Below are 18,053 nucleotides of genomic sequence, written 5' to 3'. Positions count from 1 at the left end.
CTTATACCCACACCCACAGTGACACACCCATTCCAACCAGGTCACACCTATTCCAACAAGGCCACACCTTCAGATGGTGCCACTCCCTGGTCCAAGGATATACAAACCATCACACTGGGATTTGAACTCAGGACCTTTGGAAGAGCAGTCAGTGCTCTTACCAGCTGAGCCATCTCGCCAGACCCTAGATATCACTTTCAAACATGGGTGCTTCCTTCTACAAACTAACTTTACCTTCATTGTTTGTGCTAAGGGCTGAGCCACACCATGACTAGAAACACAATCTCAAGGTTCACAATGTGATCAAATAACCTGCAATACCCACCTGCTCCAGTGACACAGCCACTGTGGGTCACCTTCTATTAGCAACTAAAGAAAATACCAAGTCTCCATGCATACACAGAGGGAAATAAAAGAACCAGGCATGGTGCTTTGCACCTTTCATCTCAGTAGAAAGCAGAGGCCAACTTGATCTCTACAATAAATTCAAGGAAAGCCAGGGCTACATTAAAAAATCCTGGGGTGTTTTTTGTTGTTGTTGTTTTGTTTTGTTTTTTTAAGAAGAATGAAAGAAAGAAACTGCTTCACAGACAGGCCCCAGGCCATGGGCTAATGTGATCTGGATAATTCCTGCTATTCTCTCCCCAGATGAGTCTAAGTTTGTGTCAAGATGACAGCTGAAATCATGACATTTAGTGACAAGGATGATGACAATGTTAGAAATGTGGTGCTTGTAAGGCTGAGGAGATGGCACAGTTGGTAAAGTGCTTGCCATATAAACATAAGGACCAATATAAACATAAGTACTAGAGTTTAGATCCCTGTAAAAAATCAGGGATGGGGACACACATCTGTATCAGAGCACTGGGGAGGATTGACAGAAGGAATCCTAGAGCTTGCTGGCCAGCTAGTCTCGGCAAATAAGTTATGGGTTCGGTGAGAAACCTTGTCTCACATAATGAGGTGGAGAGAAATACAGAAAGACATCTAACATCATATTCACACACACACACATGTATCATGTACACAAAAGAAAAAAAAAAGCAATGTGGGAGTTACAGTGCCTGCAGAGCTCACAGACATCTTTATTATCAAGCTTTTTGATTGGAGATACTACCTCAGAAGGAAGCCTGGGGCTGGGACCAGTGCAGCGAGTGAGGGCTTTATGAGGATCTTGCAGGACATCATGGTCAAAAAGTCAAGAGCAATGAAGATCAAGGGCCTAGGGATATAGCTCAGTTGGTAAAGTGCTTGCCTAGCATGTATGTGGCTCTGGTTCATTCAACCCCTCCTACTGAATAAACTGGGCATGGAGCACATGCCTACATACTGAGTTCAAGGCTGACCTGGAAACATGAGATCCTGCCTCATAAAGTCAAGTAATTTTTTTATAAAATAGCAGAGATCAAGATAGGTAAAATTAGTAGGACATAGTGGTGCATGTCTTTAATCCCAATACTCGGGAGGCAGAGGCAGGTGGATTTCTGTGAATTCCAGGTCAGCCCCATCTACCTGGTGACTTCCAGGATAGCTAGAGCTACATAATGAGACCCTGTCTGGAAAACGAAAACAAGAACCAGAAAGAGATGAGAAGAGCTGCGGCTGTGCAGCAGAGAAGGGAATTCTGCAGAGGGGTGAGAAACCTGCAGCAAAGCCTCTTACAGTGTGTGGCAGTCATAGAGGGACAACTTTTCACTAGCAATATGAGTAAAAAAAGCTGTTTGAAGCACACCAGGGCAGGGGGATTATGGTGTACTCCATCTGTACATTCTGGGTGTACTCCACCCAGAATCTGCTACTCTAGTTTATTCTCTCATCTCGCTGGACCATCCCAGTTCCCATGGAGTCAGTTTGCCTTGGAGTAGAGGTTTTAGAAATGTCACAAATGTCAGAAGTTAAGAGCTCAGTCAGTTACCCTGTGACTTAGAACGATTACCTTAATTTTACTAAGGTGCAAAATCTTGTTGGGAAATGTCTGATTTTTCCACTGAGAGCCACAGTTCTGTTTCGCTACTGCTCCAAGTACCAGCAGGACTGGCATGATGAGCAGAGTTCAAGCTCTGATTCAGGCAGCACCAAGTCTATGGGAAGTCCCTTCTGGAGCTCTCAGACTCCTTATCTGCGCAATTCTATGTTGATTTCACTGTGTTCATTAATGTCTTCAGGCTCTGAAGGAAGATGAGAGAGGACAGAGGTTCCAAACAGTGTCAGAACAAGCTGACCATACGAGGTAGGCTATCCGGCTCTTGTCTCAGCCAGTAGAATTGTGACCCACATTTGCAGAGTGTGGTTGGAGTCCTTGACACTCCTATTTCAGGCCAGGAGCCTTGCTAGGGCACAAGATCAAGGGCTTTCTGTAGATCTGGAAGGTTCTCCATGTGATAGCCACCACATACAGGACACCATCTTAGAGTGGGAAGGAACATGTGGTAGCCAGTGGTGGGCAGCCTGTGTATTCTTCCAAGTTGGGGTTGTCCAAGTCCCCATGATTTGAGTGTCTAGGGTTGTCTTGCTGGTCACTAGGAGGGCCAGTTGTTCTCACACACACACAATGAGGCTCCTTGGCCCCTGGCTTATACAACTTCCTGGGGACACCAATCCAGTCTCTGTGCACACCTCCACTAGGAAAAAAGGAAAGAGGATTTCTTAAAAGTATGAACTTAGAAGCCCTGGGAGCAGGGAGTTATAAAAGGAAAAGCCCTTTATTCCACTTCCTGTCTCAACCTGGGGCCTAGCTCCCCTACTTCCGGCTTTCCACACACAATGCTAACAATACCTTCCCTGGAAGGAAGCATAGTCCATGTCCCTTTCGCTGTGCCCTTGCCCCACCCCTGTTCTTTCTCATCTTAAGCAGCAGCAGCAGCAGCAGCACCAGCAGCAGCAGCACTTTTCCTGAGCTGCTGCTGGGACTGAGAGGTCTCTCCCAACTAGCCAATAAGCATCCCTGTTCTCTCTCCTTTACATCTATGCTGAGCAGCATCTTTATCTTAAGGCTTGGAGCATTTGATGGGGTAGGCCTTGGCATCTGTGTGGCAGCAACCTGTGCTAGCTCTGTGTGGATCCAACTCCTGCGATTGTCAGGCTTCAGGGAAAGAGGATTCCATGTTGGCCCAGCATACGCTGGCAACCTCCTATTAGGCAGAAGAACCTAACTCATTTCAGTACTGCATTTGATCCTTGGTAGACTCAGAGGTCCTGCAGAAGGAAGTGAAACTCATAAAACTGACCCTCATATATATAGGTTCCAGTGCTTGGACCAGATCACTGGCTGGGAGAGGAACTAGCCCTGTTAGAAACCATCTCACTTGTATCTTATCCATGAGCAGGGCTGCTCAGGCACCAAAATGCCTTCATCTTGGTCCAGCTGTCTATCCCACCAGTGAGCTTTACCCTACACCTGGTCCTGCACATGAGCTCCTTTCTCTCACGATGGCTGAGGCTCGGGAATAGTTTGTAAGGACTCTGTGGGAAGGCAGGACCTGAGCAACTCAGTCCCGAATACAAGGGATTTCATGAAACAGAAGAATCTTGGGGGAAATGCTCTCGAGGGGTCCAGGGACCATCTAATTGTACACCATAGGGTACGATTACATCTACGTCACACAGGGTACCTCCTACATCTCCAGTGCTCTTTGAGGACACCTGTATCCAGGGTTATGTCCTAAGAAAGGCCACCCAGGTCCCAGACTGTCCTCTGTTAAGTGGTACCACAAGAGCCATGTCTTTCAAAGTTTTGCTTCCTGAACCTTAACTTTAGTCCTCCAAATTAAAGCATAAGGAATGGGTAATAGGAACAGTGGCTACACCTACAGAAAGCTGGTGGCTCTCACTGTGTGCTCTGTCCACTCAGTGGTTGATAGATGCTTGGTGCAAGAAGGCAGCTCTACACACCCTTAGCACATAGGGATGGGGGTTCTCTCTCCACTCCTCAGTAAGAGCTTGACTGTTAATCTGAGAGCTTCATCCAGTTTCTTGTTTCCATGGTCCCCATAACCAGATCGTTAAGGAGATGTGAAAGAGCTGATCTTAAGTTTGAGTATGGCTGGCCTGATGTTTAAAGCAGAAGTCTCTATGGTACCATGCTTAGTAACCCTGCTCACTGTACTGTGTTTGCACAGGAAGAGACACCCATCCAGCCTGTACCTGCTGGAAATGATCAGCTTGCCAGGGCTTTTCTGATTGTTTTGTTGACTTTTGTTTTATTTTGATTTTTAAGGGTTTTATTTTATTTGCTTTGTTTTTGTTTATTTTGTTTTGCCTTGCTTTGCTTTTAATAGTGCTAAGGATTGAACCCAGGACCATATTCCAAACAAGCACTATATAATTAAGCTAAATTCCAGCTACCATAGTGCTTTAAAAATAATCTGGGGGTGGAGGTCAGTTGGTAGAGTGCTTGCCTAGCTTGCACAAAGCCCTGAGTTCAGACTCGAATGCTGTATAAATCAGGCATGATGCTGGTAGTTCCTGGTCTCAGTAGGTAGAGACAGAAGGATCAGAAGTCCAAGGTCATCCTTGAACAGAGAAATCAAGGCCAGTCCAGGATCTATGTATTCCACATGAGATTGGGTTGCAAAAAAAAAAAAAAAAAAAAAAAAACAGTACCTGAGGGCATCAAAGAAAGGGTCCACTTTCCACCCCACGCTCTTGCAGGCAGGAATAATTTGTGCTGACAAACAGGAAACTGAGGACCATCCTGGCTGAATATACAGAAGTCATCCAAGAAATAGTGCCTGACCTAGATGGAGAGAGCTCATATTGCTCTCCTAGAGGACTGAGTTTGGCTCCCCGCACCCATAGTGACAGCTCACAACATCCTGGAACTCCTTCCGGGGACACACCACCTCTGGCTTCTTCAGCACTTAGCACATACCCACACATAAACATGAGTTTTTTTGGTTTCTTTTTCTATGTATGAATCTCTCTCTCTCTCTCTCTCTCTCTCTGTGTGTGTGTGTGTGCACCACTCATGTTCCTGGTGCCTGCAGAAGTCAGAAGGCCTCAGATCCTCTGGAACTGAAGTTATGGATTGTTGTGAACCACCAAGTGGGTGCTGGGCCCTCTGCAAGATTAACAAGAACTCTTTACCATTAAGACATCTCTCTAACCCCTTATATACACAATTAAAATTAAGAATTAAAAAAGGAAAGAAAATCACAAAACTTTATGGGCTGGGAGATGGCTCAGCAGTTAAAAGCACTTACTACTTTTGCAGAGGACCTGCGTTAGTATCTCAGTGTCCACAGAGCCACTCACATCTGCCTGTGACTCTAGTTCCAGGGAATTTAGTGTCCTTTTCTGGTCTCCACAAACACCTCATACACCTGGTACACCTACAAACACAGATACTCACACATATACATAACATAAAATGAATTTTAAAAGAGAAAAGAAATAGTACCCAGGCCATCGACTTCCCAGACCAGGATTTCTCCTTTAGCAGGACCTCTGGGGGATTGAGAATTGAGGAAGAGGCCCAAGTCTCAAACATATGTCTCAACCCTAAGGTTTTCATTTGAATATTAAAGATCCCACTACTAGGACGTTTCTTTAATTCCCTATCTTATGATTTGAATATGACATGTCCCCAACAGGAATTCTTGAATATTTGGTCCTCAGCTGCTAGTGCAGTTTTAGGAGGTTGTAGCGCCTTGGGGACCTGAGTCTTAGCTAGGAGAAGTGACTCACTGGGGCAGGCCTTGAAGGTTATATCTGCTTCTGCTTCTGACTCAACCTCAGATTCTCTATACCGATGTGAGAACTGATACTCACACACCTGCACTGCCACAGACTAAGTGGCTCTACCATGTCTTCCTTGCCAGGGTGGACTGTACCCTCTATAACCATAAAACTGATTGAATCTTTCCTCCCATAAATTGCTTCTTTCAGGTATTTTGATCACAATGATAGGTATATGACTATAACTCAGAAGACCGTACATGCACAGCACACGTAAGCTTCCTAGGTTAGCAGTCAGTCGTGGATTCCCTCAATAATAAATAGATAATGAAAGTGTAGCTCAGAAAATGGATCCAGGAGGGGTAGAGGGGCAGAAGGGAAGGGAAGGCTGCTTACCTCTTTTGGGAGCACCAGAGCCTGCTGCCCTTAGCAGAGCTCCACTCGGAATTACATGGTGGGAACTTCTGCTTTTCTCTTTGTTCCTGTTCATTTGCCTCCATGCCTTTAGTCACCATGGCTTCTACCTGGGTTAGTTCTGAAGTGGGCAACCCATCCTTTCTGTAGAACCTTCCAACCAGTCTTCCTGGGATCATAGGGAGGAAGATCAGAGTAGCCATGAGAGGGTAAGCCAAGTTCCTTTTGGTCATGATTTTTCATCATAGCATAGAAACCCTAAGACCTATCGGTGCCAGGATAGTGGGGTATTGCTGTGATGGACCTGACTATGTTGTTTGGGGAGGACTGTAGAAGGGACTTTGGAACTTTGGGCTAGAAAAGCCACTGAGTGTTCAAAGCTTGATGAGCTGTTCTGTGGGAGCTTGGAAGATAAGAGTGTTGAGAGACATGCAGATGATGGAGGCCTGGCCTGTGACGTTCCAGCGAGAAGTTTGAATCACTTAAAGACTCTATCAGGGCTATTTTGAGATTAGAATCTGTGGATCTGTTTACCTGGGACTAAAAAGTAATTTAGGTGCAGTCTGCTAGGATGGAAATGATCAAATCTTTATCACCTTCAGACATCAGTTCCCTGAAAACAGACTCAGGTATGACAGACAGTTTTTATCAATGCTCTGTACAGCTTGAGGGAACACTTAAGTATTCAGTAAATGGTGGGTGAATATATAGCTTAGCCCACATTTCTGTGTCCATGTCAAAGTTCTTTGACTTCTAGAACCATTTAGTCAGAGCAGCTCAGAGCCTGTGCTTTGGCCTCCACCACTTTTTTTCTGACTTAGTGGACATAAGAGAGTGGACATTGGCCGAGTGGTGGTGGCGCACGCCTTTAATCCCAGCACTTGGGAGGCAGAGGCAGGCGGATTTCTGAGTTCGAGGCCAGCCTGGTCTACAAAGTGAGTTCCAGGACAGCCAAGGATATACAGAGAAACCCTGTCTCGAAAGAGAGAGAGAGAGAGATAGAGAGAGAGAGAGAGAACGAACATTAATTTTTGTTTAAAAATGGCTTTCAAGGGCTGAAGAAAAGGCTCAGAGGTTAAGAGCACAGACTGCTCTTCCAGAGGTCCTGAGTTTAAACTGAGATCAGAAATGGGAATTGGATCACTAGAACCACAGTTACAGCTGATTGTAAGCTACGATGTGGTGCTTACAATCTCAAACCTGGTTTCTAGGTGTTCAATGGCCTGAGCCTATGGGAGACATTTCTCATTTAAAACCACTACAGGGAAGTTGGTAAGGGACTGGAACTTGAAAGCATGAATGATGTCCTGGGCTTCCCACTGGAAACTGAATCTGGTCTCTGAAAAGAGTAGTCAGTGCTTCTAACCTCAAAGACATCTCTCTTTCTAGCCCCTTGAGTACTCTTTCTGAACATGAATCATGCCAGGGGGTTGGGTTCATGGTGAACACCTTTAATCCCAGCACTCTGCAGGCAAAGGCAGGGGGATTTCTATGAGTTTGAGGCCAGCCTGGTCTACAGATCAAGTTCTGTATAGTCAGGCTACATGCAGTGAAATCCTGTCCTTTTTTTTTTTTTAGATTTATTTATTTTTTTATTTATATGAGTACACTGCAGCTGAAGAGGGCATCAGATCCCATTACAGATGGCTGTGAGCCACCACGTGGTGGCTGAGAATTGAACTCAGAACCTCTGGCAGAGCAGTTGGTGCTCTTAACCACTGAGCCATCTCTCCAGCCGAAAATCCTGTCTTAAAACAAAGAAAAACAAACAAACAGACAACCTAACAACCCATAAATCCTACATGTCACTTCTAGCCTGACTAAAACCCTCTAATGACTACTCAAAGCACAAAATAAAATACATACCTCTTATCAGGGCCTCCAGGCTCCTCCAGCCATTCGGCTTCTGCCTGTCTACTCTGCCTCTTCTCAAGTCACTTGCTCCTTTGTTCCTGTGGGCTCCGGCACACAGGTTTCTCTGTTATCTGACCAGACCCTGCTAATTGCTACCTCAGGCACCACTTACACTGCTCCACTCTCCCCAAATCTCAGCTTGGATTCCCTTTCTTCTACAAAGCCCATTTTGTTGTCAAGTCCTCCAAGAAGTGTCCCTTGGCTGCCAGCTCCAAAGGTGCCCAAGCCCCCCAGCATGCAAGCCATGATTTTATTTAAAGCCCTGGATAGAGATGGGTCTGCTTAGTTAGAAAGTGTCCTGCAAAGCCCAGCACTTAAAACAGCTTTATACAGACCATTTGCTTTAAATGTTTGCTACATGAGTAAATGAAGGGACAGGGCTTTAGTGCCAGATGAGAAGTCCTTTAGGGTTGGCTTAACACCAAACTTGTGTATTGCATGGAATGAACCTATCTTGTTGAGTTTTAGACATGATGTCTAAAAGAGAGGATAGCAGGAGCACAGTTTTACCTGCTGTGTTATGAAAACAGCTTTACTGGCTGGGTCTCTCAATGCATATCCAGAGTACAGCAAAACTGCCTCATTTTCCCTTGAGGTCCAGCCGGGCAACTACAGTAATAGATTTTTAACTGCGTTCAAGTTAATATGCACCGTAGAAATTTGCCTTCATCCTCTGATATCCCTGAAGATCTTAGAAGGCTCCTATGCCAAACCTTGGCAGGAACTGCAGCATACTCTGACTAACCAGAGATCTCCCACAGCCTTTCTAACCCTGTGCCCCACCACATCCCACATCGTTTCCGTGGTTGGCTCATTCCCAAGCACATCACAGTACTTCTAGTTTGCTTCTCCAAAATCGGTTCATGGTATTTGGTATGGCATCCTTTGTTCACTCATAGGATTCCATTCTTATTTTTCTGCACTGCTTTCTTTCCTATTTTTGAATAGAAATAAACATTTTATTTTGGAAAAAATAATCTTGAAAACAGAAATGTCCTATAATAAAATTGATACTAAACATCCAAAGTAAAAACAAAAATAAAAATAATACCACAGGCATGGTGGCTTTCGATTTTAATCTCAGCACTCAGGAAGCAGAAGTGCAGATCTCTCTGTGAGTCCAAGGCTACTTGGGCTACATATCTCAAGTACAAAGCAAAACAAACAAACAAAACCAACTAAACAAACAAAGAAACAAGCTGGACATAGCGCGCACACCCATGGAGTCCCAACACTTGGAGCACTGAAACAAGGATCAGGACTTCAGTGACAGGATCAACGATGCCACAAGTTTGAGACCAGCCTGGGCTATGAGACTTTGTCTCAAAATACCAAGAAAAACAAACAAACAAAAACATAAACCAAAACCTCTCCATAAAACACCAGCTAGCTCTCAAGAATGACTATGACCCATTTGAACATAAGTGGAGCTGACTATGATAATTGTTAATAAAGGCTGAAGGTAGAAACAAAGCCTAAACCCAGCCACCCACGAGCAGCCAACTGGCGTAGGACCCAGGGACATTCTAACCAGCTGACAGAATTTTAAAAAGCTAGGGATAGAGATGAAGATTGCCTAGCATGCAGGACTTCATTCATTAGGTCAGCAACATTTCAACTGTCACTTAACACCTCATGGTGAACAGGAAGAAACAAGTGCACTGAGCACAGAACACAGACATGTGGGATGAGGAGCACCGAGGGGCGGGCAGGAAAGGCACTCACTTCAGCTCTTAGGAAATCACTGCTTTAACAACTGGACATGCAGTAGAAGAGTTAGGAAACATGCCAGGGTTCTCAGAATTAGAAGGGCAAACAGTAATGAAAGCAAGCACTCAGAGGCATTAGGGGCAGAAAATGCTAATCTAGACTTATTCCAACCGCAAAAGGACATTGGTATCTGAAAGAACTCAGACATGCCCATGTGGGGCTTCATTGTGGGGCTGCACAGATGAAAGGACTGGCCTCAGCCATCCTAATTAGCAGTCAGAGCTTAGGAAAGACTATAGTGACCAGCCGGGCAATGGTGGCACAAGCCTTTAATCCCAGCACTCGGGAGGCAGAGGCAGGCGGATTTCTGAGTTTGAGGCCAGCCTGGTCTACAGAGTGAGTTCCAGGACAGCCAGGGCTACACAGAGAAACCCTGTCTTGACAAACAGACAGACTGCAGTGATCAGTGTCTGTAGGCTGTCTCCCCATTTAAGAGTTGCTTCCTCTTTTATCACAGTAAGTAGTGGGTGCAGGACCCCACAGATTTACACACATTAACACAGCTGGCATCAATATATGTTTGATCACTTAGGAGATGGAGGCAGGAGGATCAGGAATTCAAGGCTAGCCTGATCTACATAGTGAGTTTGAGGCCGCTCTGGGCTACATGAATTCCTGGATGGATGGATGGATGAATGAATGAATATGTGATTAAGATAAGTTCCATTTGAGAAACAGTTCACTCAGGATGTCAGTTTCATCAGAGAGCAATCAAATGGAACTGTTAGAACTGCACACACATGGTGTGAATCCATCCTGAGTGTGCTGGAGCCATAGGGAGGATGCCTCTTGAAGCTGGCTGTTAATGTCCAACACAAATAATACTGACTGGGCCCACTGACACCAAAGAGCAAGGCCTGGCAATCCTCCCCCAAGATCACCCACAACTTCCATGTTCTTCTGGGGTCACTCCTGCACAAAAGCAAGAAGCTAACATGAGAAACTAAGGGCTGGTTTCAAATTTTTATCTTGAGCCTAATTCCTACAGAATCCAGACACACGGATTAACACAATAAGTCCAGCAACTGAAATCCATGGCAATGGGTGAGGACTACATACCGACAAATACATAATTTTTCTCGTAGAATGAAAGCCAGTTGTGCAGTGTCAGTATCTCAGAGGAGGACAAGCCATTTATATCATCCACAAGGCCAGCTTCAGAATAGTCTCCTGTCACAAATGCTCTGGATGCATCCCGGCCTTCAGGAAAGAAATTGCCAAAGATCCAGTTATTAATCACAATACTGTATCAAGTATTGCTTTCTGAAAAAAACACATGCCCTAATAACTCCTACTCCTTTCAGGGACCTCCTGGACTGGGGACATGAATTTTTCTCAATGATCATGTACTTGCATTTACTTTTTTGTTTTCTTGTTTTTTTCCAACATAGCATTTTTATTGATTATTTGGAAATTTCACATCATGCACCCTGCTCATATCCCATGCATCACACTCACTTCCCAGTCCTTCCATGTGACCTCCCTGCCTCCCCAGTCCCCAAATAAAAAGAAGGGAAAAGACAGGTGTACTTTATGTTGTTCAAATACTCACTGGAGCATGGTTAAACCCCAGTGGCCAGCACCCTAAAGAAAGCTGAGTCCTTCTCCACCTGCATCCCTGCCAGAAGCCATCAATTGTGGAGAGCTACACTTGAGCATTCCTATCACGATTTTTAAGAGTTCTCTTTAATGGCTTCCTTTTTAGTCTGTTACTTTTAGTGGGGAGAGGAGAGAGTATGATGGAGGTAGGGGTTGTCACAGAAGCCTTCTACATTTCTCTCTTTCAACTGTGTGTCTGCAGTCATCGATAGCACTGTAAGACTAACTTCCTTGCCCTTTATAGTCAGCGGAACACAGATCCTGGGCTTCTACATGGCTTCTGGCAATAGCATAGACCTCGAGCATCATATGGTCTCCAGCATCAGCATGTGCCAAGGACCTCTGCTTGGTCTCCAGTGGCAGTATGACCCTCGGACATCAATATGGTCCTCTGCCAAAGCACAAGCCATGGGCCAGCATGGCCTCTGGGAGAAGTATGGACCATGGAGGTCTTTTGAGGAAGTCAAATCCAATAAATGGGCCATTCTTCATTTTGAACATCCTGTCACTGTTCAGAGTCAGGATGATTGTGTGCCTGGAAGGCTTGTTAGGGGCTGAGTCCATGCAAGCTCTGGACTCCTGCACTCCATCCTGCTGACCCTACTGGGTAATGACCTATCTCTACATCAGCTGCATCCTTGTCTCACACCCACCACAGCTGTTGAGGCTCCAGATCCACCAAGCACACATGGCTCTACTCTTCCATCACATATGCATTCATGCTGGGCGTGGTGGCGCACGCCTTTAATCCCAGCACTCGGGAGGCAGAGGCAGGTGGATTTCTGAGTTCGAGGCCAGCCTGGTCAACAAAGTGAGTTCCAGGACAGCCAGGGCTATACAGAGAAACCCTGTCTCGAAAAACAAAAAAACAAACAAACAAAAACATATGCATTCATCATAGTGTCACTGGAAGCTACAGTGTGTCACACAGAGATCTGCCTGCCTCCCAAGTTCTGGGAATAAAGGTGTACACCATCACACCTGGCCCATCAGTTTTTATTTAATTTCAACAATATTCAATTGATAAGATTCCCAATGATCACTTCTGGCTTCTGTGATGCTTACCTCACTCCTGGTTCTCCCAGCACCTTACTGTCTTCTTAGTTCTAGGAATCAGTTATTATCCACATCTTGACCATCTTATCTGCCCCTGTGGTTTCAGATCCTATATCTAGGTTATGCTTAAGCCTAGACACTCCCTGAGCACTGGACTTGTATATCCACCTTCTACTCAGTGTCACTTACTTGTCTCACAACCACCACAAATTCAAAAGGTGAGCTACTGGTCACCAGCCCTAAGAAACAGGCATCTCTTCTCATCTAGTGTTCCAATCAACCAGCTGCCCAATCTATACATGCAGGCTCCTATCTAATTAGTGCAGAGTCTTAATTTTCTTCATAAATAGTTTCCATCTTCATCCACTGTCTCTACCTTCTATCAAACAACCCCAATCTGCCCTCATCTCTCACGTAAACTATCACAGAGGACCCCTAGTAGGACCATATTTCATCCTATCAAACTATTCTCCAGGTAGCACTCAGATTAGTATTTTATTATTATAAATTTTATTTATATGTATCTCTGTGTATATGCCAGATATGTATGCATGTTTGTGTATATATGAGTACATGCATGAGGGGGCCAGAAGAGGGCATTGACTCCCCCAAAGTTGAAGGTGCAGGCAGTTGTGAGCCATCTAACATTGGTGCTAAGATCTGAATTCGGGTGCTCCATGAGAACGGAAGCACTCCCAACTGGCAAATCAGTCTACAGCACTAGACTTTTTGTTTGTTTGTTTGTTTTTTGAGATAGGGTCTTACTATATAACTCTGGCTGGCCTGTAACTTGCTACATAGACCAGGCTGGCCTAGATCTCAGACACTGGTCTACCTGTCTCCAAGTAAGAGGATTAAAACTAATTTTGCCATCACTTTTAATCCCAGATTGATCCAAACTCCCTAGATTGATATTTTATTGTTTTTCAATGCAGGCTATCTCTGTATAGTCATGGCTGTCCTGGAACTTGCTCTGTAGACTAGGGTGGCATCTAACTCAGAGGCCTGCCTGTCTCTGCCTCCTGAATGCTGGGATTGAAGGTGCGTGTCACCCTGCATGACTCCACACTGACATTTTAAATGAAAAAAAAAAAAAAAAAACAAAAAAAAACCCAAAAAAAACTCATGTCACTTCCTGCCGAAGCCCTCAGTGCTTCCGTTTGCCTTGTGAGAATAGCCATAGTCCTTAATTCAGTAGTATCTGCCACCAACCTTGACACATAACTCATTGGGCTGTCTTCCTCTCTTCCCTCCTCCATGACTAGATTAGAGGCTCTGGTAAAACTTACTTTTTCCTTTTAAAACATCATAAAACATCATTAAATATGAGATGGCTCAGTCAATTAAGTATTTGACTAACAAATTTGAGGACCTGAGTTTGCATTTCTAGCACCCACACAGAAATCTAGACATAGCAATGTAATTTTATAATCTAAATATTGGAGATGCAGAGAGAAGAGACTGTACTTTAAACCTACTAGGATGACCACAATAAAAAAAAAGTTAAGATCCAGGAGTACTGGTTCACTACTCTAATTATAGCACCTGGGAGGTTGAGGTTGGATTGCTGTGTGTTCAAGGGCAGTTTGAGCTACATAATGAGACTTCATCTAAAAAATGGAAGTAGGGGAAGAAACTGGGGGATGTATTTTAGCAATAAAATTCTTGCCTAGCATGCATGACACATTGCAATGAATCCTCAGGATTATAAAACAAAACAAAACTTGTAACAAGTTTTGGCAAGGATATGAGGAGAAACTGAAACTCAAGTGCATTCCTGTGGGAATATACAACAGTACAGAGACATTAAAGGCAACTTGGCAATTTCCCAAAGGATCCAGAACCTAAGGGGACATATATTCACACAGAAAGATACTCACCAATGCTAATGCCAGAATTAGCTACAAGGAGTGAAAATAGGGCTAGCATGATGACTAAGTGGACACAAATGCTAGCTGAACAAACCTGACAACTGGAGTCCAACCAGCAAAACAGAAGCATAAAAGTCAAATGCAGTGATGTGCATCTGTAATCCCTACAGTTCTCCAGCTAGGGCAGGGGCAGGGGCAGGGGCAGGGGCAGAGGGGCAGAGGGGCAGAGGGGCAGAGGGGCAGAGGGGCAGAGGGGCAGAGGGGCAGAGGGGCAGAGGGGCAGAGGGGCAGAGGGGCAGAGGGGCAGAGGGGCAGAGGGGCAGAGGGGCAGAGGGGCAGAGGGGCAGAGGGGCAGAGGGGCAGAGGGGCAGAGGGGCAGAGGGGCAGAGGGGCAGAGAGGCAGAGAGGCAGAGAGAGAGGGAGAGAGAGAGGCAGAGAGAGAGGCAGAGAGAGAGGCAGAGAGGCAGAGGCAGAAAAATCACCTTAGAAGCATGCAGATCAGCCAGCCCTAAATAGATGAGATTAGAAGAAGTAAGAACAAGAGGAGGGAACTAACTCCCAAATTTTTTTCTGATCTCTATATGCCATACTGTGGCACACACACCTACACACACACACACACACACACAATGTAAGCATATACACTTACCAAATAAAAATTTTAAAGTGGAACTAACCCAAAAGCCCATTAAATGTAATATTTACACATGCAGTACAGTATTACTTGGTCATAAAAAAGAATGAGTGCTGGGTGTGGTACAAAAGGAGGTAGAGGCGGGTAGCGCTCTGTGAGTTCCAGGATGTCAGGACAGCATGATCTCCATAATGAGCCCCAGGCCAACCAGGGCAATATAGTAAGACCTGTCTTTTTTTTTTTTTTTTTTTTTTAATGGCTGCATGTTGATAACACTATGGATGAACTTCAAAATCTCTAAACTGAGTAAAAGTCACGTAGAGGAATTTTAGTCCAGCAACGTGGCTGCTCACCCTTAGTACACAACTTTATTCCTAATGAAGGTAAAGTTAGTTTGTAGTGACTTCTAATTGACAAAGTGACAAATCAGGGAATTTTCTGACAGAATGAGTCAGAGACAGGATCTGCCCAACTCTCACGATGAGAAAGAGGAAAAAGAGGCAACCTAAGAAGGAGCAGCCCCGCAGCAGAGGGGAAGGTGGCAGTTTACAGAGACAAGTGAAAGATGGAACAGACTAGATACAGGTAAAGGCGGAATGAGCCAGAGGATGAGAAGGAGCCAGATTAGAAAAGAATGCCAGAGTTAGTTTAAGGCCAAGCTGAGCAATAAGAGTCAGAGGTCGAGAGAGAAGCCAGATTGAATCAGTCAGTTTAGAAAGGAGCTGGAGCTGTAACAGTTGAGTTGAGCCAGCCAGCCAGAGCTCACGCTGAACTAGAAAGGGTGAGCTTATATAGGAGTAAGTCTTGGAGGCTGAAAACATTCTAGGCCCGGATTAGATTGTCTGGGAGCTAGAGGCTTTCAGGACTAGGCCTAGGTTAGCAGGAGACAGTAAGCCTTCCAGGTGACAATTACATCAGGTGAATAAAAGTTACTTTTACAAAGCTAGACTAGAAAAGGACATGTGTGAGGTATGTGATTCTATTCATAGAAGGGGCAAATCCATAGGAAGAGAAAATACACAGGAATTCCCAAGGGTTGTGGGGAGGTAGAGGATGGAGAGGAGTGGATGATGGGCAGTTTCCCTTGGGGATGAGCAAAATGTTCTGAAATTAGGTGATGATGTTTGTTTGTCTGTGTGCCTTTAAAATAAAGAAGTTTTCTGTGACTTGTGCCTTAATAAAAATAAGTACTGACTATATCAATGAGTACACTTGCTTCCCTAATAGACGGTGTGGGCAGTCAGACACATCTTGGATTCCTCAGCACCTGGCCAAGGGAGGACCCATGGTAGTAGTCAATAAATGGAGCTCAAAAATTATATGCACAGAACTCAACAGCTACTAGAGCATACTAGCCCAGAAATGGAAGCATGTATGTCCACACTTGTGCATGCATCCATGACAGCAATATCAGATGTTAATAGTGTCCTAAAGTACACTCAACTGGCAAGAAAAAACTCTTGATTCCAGTCTAGCATTGCTTCTAACTCTCCATGTCCTGGGTAGGTCCCATCTCAGGTTAGACTGTTTGAAATGTCTGGAGAGAAGGAAGTGAGTGATCTGTATTTAAAGGTAGCTTCCTAATTCTCCTATAATGACTTGTGGACCGCTTGAAATTTTTGTCAGTCTAGTTACCAGTCTTGCCCTGCAATCTTCCTCCCCAAATAAACAAAGAGAGAGGTATTCTCCTTGGCTAGAAAAACAACACCTTTAAAATTGGTAGCTGGAAAGCTGGCTTACTGGTTAAGAGCAGTGGGTTCTCCTCCAGACAAGCAAAGTTCCCAGCACCCAATCACAACCATGTATACTAGTTACAGGGATTTGAAAACCTCCTCTGGCCTCGATGGGCACCAAGTACACAGGTGGTTCAGAGCTGTACAAGGAGGTAAAACACTCATACACATAAAATAAAAATTAAAGCTATTAGGCTGGTAGTTCTCATATCTTGTAAGGATTTTAGTCAAATTACATTTTCCAATCCCCTCCGTTGTTAAGGGGCAACACAGCAGAATAGAGTTAATTTGATAAATGTTCTTAGGAAGGCTAATATACCAAATTTTGTTATAAGTTTTGTCTCGTCTTGTTTTAGAGCCAGCCTGGCCACAAATTCCTGGCTCAATGGATCTTTCTAGCTCAAGAGATCCTTCTGTCTCAGCCACTCCAGTTGCTGGGATCCCAAAACACCACTTCTGGTTTATTGTAGGTATTTTAAGACTACAAAAGAAACTTGCTTTCCTGTGCTCTAACTTCATTCCCTGTTTGATTTTCATTTTTTTTTTTTTAAAGAAAAGCAGACAAGTGCATCTACTAGAACTAAAAAAGACTCAAATATCATATTAGGAGAGATGGAGGCGGGCGGAGTAAAGGGTATTTCGGGTCAGTCTAAAGAGCCTGAAAGCACGGTAGCTCTAGAGACCAGGTAGACTTCTGAGTGTAACCACTAACTAACGAGACACATCTTTCTCGGAATCAGTCACACAGTGCAGCAGAGAGCCGGCGGGTACGTAACTAGCACAGTTGCGTCCAAGCTGCAAACCAGGACCGTGTCCTTCCCACCGCAGCAGTCTGAGGAATGTGGGATGACGAAGCGCGGAGGAATAAACTACTGGACGAACGCAAGCGGTGGCTAAGAGCCCACGCAGGAGGAAAAGGTGTGAGAGCCTCGCCGATACCTGCGAAGCCGCTATAGTGCGCCCCAGGCTCGTAGTGCCTCCTGCCAGAGGACACGTCGTAGACGCGGCCGAGCAGTGCCAAGTACAGGCCCGGGTCCCCTGGGCCACCGCGATAGCGGGCTAGCTCCTCCGGTACGAAGAGGCGAATACCAGGGCGGGGACCCCACCAGTCCATCAACCACACGGCCATGACAGCCACCGCCGCCACGGCCAGGCTCAGCACCACACCAAGCCCGCATATCCTCAGCATCTATAAAGGAACACACCAGACACGCTTCGGAGGTAGCCACCTCTCAAGCCACCACTAAGACAGCGGAGACGCCGGCCGTGACGTCGGCAGCGCGACACTGACAGACTTCACAGCAAAGTTGACTCTTTTGCCCCCGACTCTTTCTTTTTTCTTGTCCAGCCTAGATTCTGAACGTGAAGCGTGGAGGAGAAAAGGGG

At 45.1% G+C, this 18,053-nt stretch overlaps 1 protein-coding gene across 2 annotated transcripts; it reads right to left on the bottom strand.

Moving 5' to 3' along the window:
- Positions 1–1,049: 1,049 nt before the first annotated feature.
- Positions 1,050–18,048, bottom strand: Cyb5d2 (cytochrome b5 domain containing 2). Of its 2 annotated transcripts, none has more exons than XM_021176622.2 (4): positions 17,607–18,048; positions 10,834–10,974; positions 6,073–6,259; positions 1,050–2,621 (listed from the first exon to the last, which is right to left on the bottom strand). In XM_021176622.2, exons 1-4 carry the CDS (start codon positions 17,854–17,856, stop codon positions 2,408–2,410), a joined length of 792 nt encoding a protein of 263 aa, XP_021032281.1. In that variant the 5' UTR covers positions 17,857–18,048; the 3' UTR covers positions 1,050–2,407. The 2 variants fall into 2 exon arrangements, with proteins under 2 accessions (XP_021032281.1, XP_029339996.1); XM_029484136.2 differs by lacking the exon at positions 1,050–2,621 and adding an exon at positions 5,097–5,330.
- Between the last annotated feature and the right edge of the window lie 5 nt (positions 18,049–18,053).

Source organism: Mus caroli, unplaced genomic scaffold (genome assembly GCF_978045245.1).
Source record: "Mus caroli unplaced genomic scaffold, Mus_caroli_1 scaffold_13, whole genome shotgun sequence".
NCBI classification, from domain to species: Eukaryota; Metazoa; Chordata; class Mammalia; order Rodentia; family Muridae; genus Mus; species Mus caroli.
This window is presented reverse-complemented; position numbering and strand designations above follow the sequence as displayed.

What these genes read in the sequence shown, in the direction of transcription:
- Cyb5d2 (XM_021176622.2), bottom strand. Translation starts at nt 17,856, where the DNA reads ATGCTGAGGATATGCGGGCTTGGTGTGGTGCTGAGCCTGGCCGTGGCG. An exon ending in GAAAAATTATGTATTTGTCG is followed by an intron (nt 6,260 to 10,833) that starts GTATGTAGTCCT and finishes CTATGATCCCAG; the next exon opens with GAAGACTGGTTGGAAGGTTC. An exon ending in CTCTGGTGCTCCCAAAAGAG is followed by an intron (nt 2,622 to 6,072) that starts GTAAGCAGCCTT and finishes CTTTTTTCCTAG; the next exon opens with TGGAGGTGTGCACAGAGACT.